Source organism: Calidris pugnax, unplaced genomic scaffold (assembly GCF_001431845.1).
Source record: "Calidris pugnax isolate Ruff unplaced genomic scaffold, ASM143184v1 scaffold161, whole genome shotgun sequence".
Lineage (NCBI taxonomy): Eukaryota > Metazoa > Chordata > Aves > Charadriiformes > Scolopacidae > Calidris > Calidris pugnax.
This window is the reverse complement of record NW_015090955.1, coordinates 684,724-692,883: the sequence shown is the minus strand read 5'-3', so window position 1 is coordinate 692,883 and position 8,160 is coordinate 684,724. Positions and strand designations below refer to the sequence as shown.

At 38.7% G+C, this 8,160-nt stretch overlaps 1 protein-coding gene across 1 annotated transcript; it reads left to right on the top strand.

The window, feature by feature from the left end:
* The first annotated feature begins 622 nt into the window (after positions 1-622).
* Positions 623-7,800, top strand: ERRFI1 (ERBB receptor feedback inhibitor 1). The gene is made up of 3 exons (XM_014952050.1): positions 623-4,165; positions 4,300-4,376; positions 4,993-7,800. The coding sequence occupies exons 1-3, from the start codon at positions 4,044-4,046 to the stop codon at positions 6,189-6,191; spliced, it is 1,398 nt and encodes a 465-aa protein (XP_014807536.1). The 5' UTR covers positions 623-4,043; the 3' UTR covers positions 6,192-7,800.
* The last annotated feature ends 360 nt before the right edge of the window (positions 7,801-8,160 follow it).

The window sequence follows — 8,160 nt, the reverse complement described above, 5'->3', positions numbered from 1 at the left end:
TTCCGTACCCATTAAGTGAAACATTTTAGAGCATGCTTTGGTCTGCTGTGCATACCAGAAAGGTTTTCTTTATTACGAACCTGACTCGCCTCAAATATTTGGTTTCATTAGGGCTGGGAGAGCAACAAGATTCTCTGTGTGATCAGTAGTAGGTGTTGGAGCTAAAATGTATTCAAATGCTTTAGTTTCTAAATACAGGATTAGTGTTGCTATAACACAACATAACACAATATTCAGTGATATGTATCAGTATGAAAACCTGTATATTTGGGATGTTTCATGTAACTCAACTTCATGTCACAAAAATTTACCTATATATTCCCATATACATACCCCTATGTAGATACCCCCCTGTTTGTGGATATATTTTACCATTTTCAGCTTCCACATATCCATCCTATCCATCGCTCATCAGTTCAAGCTGAAGGTATACTTGGCCTTGTTAAAAAAAAAAAAAAATCAATCTTATCTCCAATATTTACAAAAATCCTCATCAGTTCAAGCTGAAGGTATACTTGGCCTCCTTAAAAAAAAAAAAAGATAAAATCAATCTTATCTCCAATATTTAGAAAAAATAGTACTTCTTAATGTGAGCAGGCACGAAGGATTAAGAAGTATCTCCATTTCACAGTTATTTTGCCTTACAGTGGATGGTGTTAAGAGCTTCCCAATGTCCTGACAGACCTTTGAATTGCCTTGCCTTGTCTCTGCCCTCTAGAAATTACTAGTTATACTTTTAGTTTGAACTAACTCGGGTTCTTTTGAATAGCACTGAAACTGTAACATATTGAAAAGTGCTCCCAGTGCTTCAATCTTTCTAATTGCCATCATCTCTGTATAACTGAGCCAGACGAGCAGAGGAACTGGAAACCCATTCTGTGCACGAGCAACAAACAAGCCTGAGATCCAGAGTGTTTCGTTACTGCTCAGTGTCCATTTTCTTTAGCAAATGTAGTTTGATTTTATTTACGGTTAAGTCTTTAAGGAGGCAGGATTGGGCCAGCAGTTACGTTGGTAGCTATGGGTGTCTGTATCTTCATGACTGACTTTTAAAGCCAATTACTAGAAAATAGAAGCCTCATGAAATATGTACTGCTCAGCTTTAGTAAGAGCACACTGTATAAAATTTGAGGAGTTTGTCCTCCTCCATCACATCTCCTCATGGGCGCCCTCCTTAAGATATTGTATCTTCAAACAAGCTTATGCATGTTTTAAAATACAAGCACCCACTCTCTAGAACTCCACTGAAAAAGCAACAGGGTGATGTGGTGAAAGAGCACATACCTTACTCCTCTTGATACTCCTAGCTTAAGGCATGGAGGACAGTTTCATAACTCCTGTTCACAACTCCTCACCGAAATGTCGAGGCAAGTCACCTTCTGTGAATTCACAAAGAGGTTATTCTTAGAAGCAAGCAATTTTTATGCTTGCAAAACTTGTGCTTTATTTTTAAAAAATGAGGAGTTGATCGAAACAAGTGAAAATTACCTTTTACTAGAGTATGTAAATAATTAAGTCCATTTCAGAAGTTCAGCTTAGCATTTCAGAGGGGGAATTGTGCAACCATCGGTCTTAAGAGCTGAGATTTAGACAGCGTTCAGAAAGCTGACACAGTAATTGCCAGCAGTGGTTTTGGCGTGGGATCTGGTGGAGGTTGGGCTTCTTACAAGCCCTGCGAGGGTTGTACGTTATCGTAGCGAGTCCATGACATGTGCTCTCAAAACTCCAGCCGTGCCACCCCCCCCTTCCTGCCTCATTTTTTATATCCTAATCAATGTCTCGCTCATGGTCTTGTCAGATCTTGTATGTGTGCTGAGGTGGAGCAGTATCATTTGCTGACTAATTAGTGTTCTGTATCAGTGATTTTTCAACTTGTGACTTGCATTTGACTTCAAAAAAAAAAATAATACTGAAATGCGAGTGCAAACTCCTTCGTAGTCATTAGCCTTAAGGTCAGTAATTCAGTCTCCGTTTCTTTTGCAGATTCATTGCTAATAGGGTAGGATCTGTGAGGCATGAAAAAATCACTGCTGAATATAGCTCTGTGTGTTGATGGATGTTTCATTTGTGAATTGTGTTAACATAATAGGAAGTAATTTTAGAATTTGTGCTGTACTTGTACTGTGCTGCTCAAGTCATTTTGACAAATGGATTTCTCCAGTCCCCCCAGACAATGGTTCTGCTGGTACCACCACAGAACTGGAAGGAAGAATTGCTGTTTTAAGGACTACTAGAGATTTTAACTCATTTGCTGACCAAAACTATGTTACTGCTTCCTGGGGCCGTATGTTTATATTTAATTTTACTATGAAAAAATCTGCAGTTTGCATTACTGGTAAGGGTCCAACTTGACTCTGTAATGCAAAAATTGCCAGGGTTAAGCTAACTTTTAAGGAGAACGTAGTCTTTCCTAAAATTGGGAGGGCTGAAGTAAGTAGGACTAAGACTCTAATGCTTTTCTGCAGCAGACAGAACACTGGTTTGGCTCTTGCTCACTTCTCGTAAAAGCTAATAGCCTCCTGTCTACAGTTCTTCTTAAATGACTGGCTAAAATACACTGGATACTTGGTAGTAAATAATAATAATAATAATAAAAAAACCTCACTTTTGTTGACACAAGGGTGATCGCTGGTAGTCACAATCAATAAATCCATCACACTCTTAAAGAGAATGTGATTAGGTCTATATATAGACCTAATCATTATAAACATACATACAGGCAGAAGCTATTTTGCATCTGCTGTTTGCTTAGATGATCAATACCAGACCCAATTCCAAATTTGAAAAGCCTAGCAGAGTTGCTCTTTCTCAAACAAGTGTTTATTAAAGGCAAATAGTGGTGTTAGGTTGCAAATTAATCCTGAGGCACCTGGTTTACAGTCCTGCTTAGGAGTCAGCCCATCCCTTGTGTTGCAAAGTAGTATAATTGATCTTTCCTTTTAAAGGAAAAGGAAGATACCATATCTGCATAGAATGCCCATTTTTGAACAGATTTACCATAAGCATAAGCTATTACTTGTTTCTGTACCCCTTTTTTTTTTTCTTTTTAACAGCAATATAACACCATATTGTACTTGCTGAATTTAGGGTATTTGTGTAGATGAAGCACAGACCCAGAGAACATCTTTGCTTACAGTCTTACACTTAATTTTTCCTGCCTTCAGAATGTTCACTACTTTTATACTGTTCCCCCCAAGAATCCATTCTGAATTTCCTCAACAAATCCCTGTGAGTCAACTTGTTCCTTAGACTATGATTACTTGTTCAATATAAAGCAATTGCCCATGCATTTTTTCTGTTCTAAATGGGCCGGATAAAGCATTGTTCACACATTCAAAATAAATCTGAATACAGCAGAACAGATTAAGCTGAGATTATTTCAAATCACTAGATTTCCAATTTGTTTGAAATAAGCTAGAAGACTCCAAGCCGATTAAAACTATCTTAATGCTTAAGTTTGTTAATTATAGAGACTGCTTTATATAAAAGAAGTTTTTGAATTCTGATTTAAGTAGTTGGTAATTCTGTTCATTGGAGCAAAGGCCATTTGTTAGGCCATTAAAGGTAATACTTAAAAATGACTAGGCTGTTACATGTTGGCTACACTGGAAACCATAAACTCATTAGCAAAAAGGTACAACTCAAGATAGATGGCTACTAGAAAGTTAGAGTTCTGGAAAACTCATTTTGCCTGAATAATTGGCAGTTTATACAAGAACTGAGGTTGTTGATACACAGTTGCCACATATCAATAGCTTTACTGAACATATTTTTTTTTCCTATACAGTTTAATTCTGTAAGAGAACTTATTTGTCCTTTAGTTTTGCAGAAGTTTTCCTATTAGCAAGTATTAGGACAGACGACCCTTTTACAGAGCTATTTAATTCCTTTAAATATGACATTTCAGTCAAGAGATTAACTCATCAAGTTTGCATGTCTGATATTTATGTCCTTCTTTCTTTTTGAAGGGAATGAAAACTGCAGGAAACCTGTCAAGGACTGAATTTCTAGGGTCGTGAGACATCACCAGGGAGCAGGGCACAATGTCAACTGCAGGAGTTGCTGCTCAGGAGATGAGAGTCCCATTAAAAACTGGATTTCTTCACACTAGTCAAGGCATGGGGAGTCTGAAAACCTGCTGGGGTAGCCACAGTGGATTTGAAAAGTGAGTGAGGCTATAATTTGATCTATTACATCTTCAAGTATATGAGATGAGCATTAAGAATACTTGTACCAGTACCAACCTATGGTTTACTTACAGCGAAGGCTTTTTTTTTTTTCCTATTTTTTTTTTTTTAGTACTTTCTTTAATGTCGACCCTATATCAGTGGCATATAATTTGAATCCATCGACAGAGCAACATTTACCACCTATTGGTAAGTATAAAGACTAACACGTGTATTTCGGTAGCGTAATGGAACAAAAAAATAACCTCTAATCTTCCCTAAGACACTAAATGCTTCCTCATTCGGGATATAAGGCTGCCCTCTGGTGACAGAATGCAAGCATTTCAATAAAATACTATTATTCAAGCCCACCACCACCAAAATTTAAATAATGTGATCAAGTTCAAACAAACAAGCAAACAAAAAGCCCCTTTTCCTTCTACTTAGAGGCCTCTGAATTGCCATTACACTTCTGACAAAAAAAGCCATTTAGTAAAACAGCACTTGTTGTGTCATAGTCCTCTGCTGGGATTTTTGTAGCTGTAGCTCTGTTCTGTTGCGGATGCTTGTGGTCTCTTGAACCACCTCATTTATCTGGGGCACTGGCCTAAAACAATATCAAACAAAATCAGCTGCTTTCTTAATTAAACACATAAATCCATGACAAGAAAAGGTCTGTAATAGCTAAGTTTTGTTACTGGAGTCATTAAGCAGACATTGCTTATTGTTGCATGAGAAGGAATTAAATAACTAAATATGCAGTGGCAAATTCATGCACTAGAGTGTTACTTAGAAAAGTGTTTCTAAGACTTTCTCACTTTTTTAGGGCACTCTTCCAACCGTACTTCCATGAATGACCCCAGCTTTCCTGAAAGTTGCCTTCAAGTCCCAGCTCAGAAATCCAGTCCCCCTGCTGTGAGTCCCAAAAATGAACAGCCGATTTCAAGATACGACGACCATCTGGTCCCTGGCTTTAGTAAACTGTCATTAACCATGGGCAGTGTTTCTGAAGAAATACCTCCTCACATGCCAATAAAAAATGGGCCAATTCAATTTCTGTCTGCATCTTCCAATGACCGTAGCTCCAGACCGCTACCCCCTCTGCCTATTGCTGAAGACCTTACTCCAGATGAGGTTGACAAAGAGGTGGAGTTTCTGACAAGCTCAGATACTGACTTTTTGCTAGAAGATTATGAACTTCCTCCTTTTAAATCCAGCGTTCCGAGCCGGCGGAGCTTTAGAGGCTGTGGACAAATCAACTATGCATACTTTGATACTCCAACAGGACCAAAACCAGAAGATGCCAACCCTACGCAAAGCCTAAGTGGATACATATCCAGTATTTATCCTCCTCCACAGCAGCTGCATCGACGTTTGCGAAGGTCCCATTCTGGGCCGGCTGGATCTCTTAATAAACCAGTAGTAAGACTATCTGGACACTTAAACAGGTCTTCTCCGAACTCTGATGAAGATAAACCAGAGATTCCACCAAGGATTCCCATACCTCCCAGGGCACTCAAACCAGATTACAGAAGGTGGTCAGCAGAAGTTGCTTCCAGCGCGTACAGTGATGAAGACAGGCCTCCAAAAGTGCCCCCGAGAGAACCTTTGTCACGCAGCAATTCCCGTACGCCGAGTCCCAAAAGCCTGCCATCGTACCTCAACGGGGTTATGCCCCCCACCCAGAGTTTTGCACCTGATCCTAAATACGTCAGCAGCAAAGCTCTACAGAGACAAAATAGTGAAGGATCTTCCAACAGGGTCCCTTGCATTCTCCCAATTATCGAAAACGGTAAGAAGGCCAGTTCAACTCACTACTATCTGCTGCCTGAAAGGCCTCCATATTTGGACAAGTATGAGAAATTCTTCAGAGAAGCAGAAGAAAGTAGCTCTAACACAGACATTCAGTCCTGGTCTGGTGACTGCACAGCCACTTCAGCCCCAACAAAACTGGACTCAAAATCTAGAATGGATATAACTGGTCACCTGAAACGAAAACACCTCTCCTACGTGGTTTCCCCGTAGCGTCTGGGAGCACAGGCTCAGCTTAGTTGTTCAGGATGGAGCTGAACCTTATCATGTTACAAAGTTCTTAAGGTTCTTAGATAATGAAGTAGGACTACTAGTTTGTCCTCCGAGAACTGGAAAGTGGATGGTAAAGTCCTCTTATGCTGCATATCTCTGATATGTTTCTTAAGACTGTTTTTTGTCTTGGTATGTATAGCTGAAAACCTAGATTCCATAGAAACATGGAGGGGGATAGTAGTCACAGTTGGCCAGTTATATGCTACCTAGGTGAATGTTTTTGGTAGTCATGTTATCAAAACAAAAAAAACAAACCTAGCTTTGCTTACAAGTCACTTATAAAGCTGACAACAGAGCAGATAATGCAGTACAGTTTCTGTATCAGGCATTTCCAAAATTTCTTTCACACAGTAACTCTGCTGAGAACAGACTATCCTCTGAGTGGGATATGCCAATCTGGTGAGAAGGTAACTGCAAGATCTGATATCCACTTGAAGACTTGGCAAGCATATTGGAAGTGCATTTCGAAAGCTTGATCTATTTGACACTAGTAGGCTTTCAAAGTGAGTTAGATTTTGTGGATTCTTTCAGTTACTAGACACACGGCTCAATTTTGCAGTTTTTCCTAGGAGAGACTTGGACCAGTTATTGCGAAGCTGCTGCTGCTCTTTTCCTTCTGGATCCTAGAGATGTGTGAAAGTGCCCTGAAAGTGGCAGAGGATACCAGCAGCTTATACAGTTGCAATTAAATAGTCAGTAACAACTACACGCTCACCTAGAGTCTGAGATTCTGACTGTATTAATACAGAAACGCAGCACGAGCTGGTCTTGTGTTCTGGTTTCTATTCAGTATTGTAGGGGAGGAGGAAAGTATGAGGAAAAAAAAAGATGATTCCATTTATGAACAGTGTCAGTCCCATCTCTCGCTGCTTCAGATGCTGCTTCTTGCTGTTTAATTTTTCCTCATTGTGCCTCAACGATCCACTGAAGTTCGTTGAGGTGCCACATTTGTGCATTAGCAGTTTCTTACGCTCGTGATTACATTTATCCTCTTACAGATAAGCACAAGAGAAAGGGTGCTCGTTAATGGAGGTACAGAAGCTGAATGTGTTCCTCCTAACAGAAATAAACAAGCTGTTTACAGTTTAAACTGCTGAATGAGATATTTGAGCTATTTTAAAGCTTAATTTTTATTTGTTTTAGTATAAACTAAATGAAGGTGAAATACATGCTATAGAAATGCACTGATATTTCTGCATCGTGTACAGTATTGAATAAAGAAGAATTCACTTTGTATTTTGAATATTGTCATGTCTTGAGTTTAATAAAGTTATAAAATACTTATTTATGATACATTTTGGTTTTTGCTTTATTGAGTAGTGTATGGAATTGTGCATTTGAGTTCTGCATTTACTGGAAAGTTCAAAGTGAGTTAATGTTAAATGTGCAACAAATAATGAATTCCACTTGCATTTAATTAAAATTAAGATTTGTGCAGAAGTGTTCAATAACTCACATTGCACACCATTAATTTTAATTCCTTCTTACTACCTGGTAGTATGGTGTCTTATCGATTTGTGCTGACAATAAAACATCCTGTAAGATTTAAGTTACTCAGTTTATCATTATTATAACCTTTGTTATCTCTAGAGTCACCCGTAGCACGTTGGGCATCATTGTACAGAAAAGAAAGGGCAGTAGTTTTCTGTCTTCAATTTATCACTTTTTAAAAAAGAACTAAATTGTAGATTAAGGGTGACTGAAGAGGAGCTACTCATATTCTGAGGATAAAAAAAATCTTCAGCATAGCTTGGTAATTGTTTTTTTTCTTAAGAGGAGAAAGAAATGGCAAATACTCATCACAAAGCAAGTCTATTTAACTGTAGTGTGTGAGCCATAGTTTAGCTTTCTGAAGCTGTGAAGCATCACACAACTTTGATCTTTTAGCTGTGCACGCAGGTAAATACTT

Bases quoted from the DNA above. Each gene is read 5' to 3' on its own strand.
- ERRFI1 (XM_014952050.1), top strand. From the start codon at position 4,044: ATGTCAACTGCAGGAGTTGCTGCTCAGGAGATGAGAGTCCCATTAAAA. The intron at 4,166-4,299 runs GTGAGTGAGGCT...TTTTTTTTTTAG, and splicing joins AGCCACAGTGGATTTGAAAA to TACTTTCTTTAATGTCGACC. The intron at 4,377-4,992 runs GTAAGTATAAAG...TCACTTTTTTAG, and splicing joins GCAACATTTACCACCTATTG to GGCACTCTTCCAACCGTACT.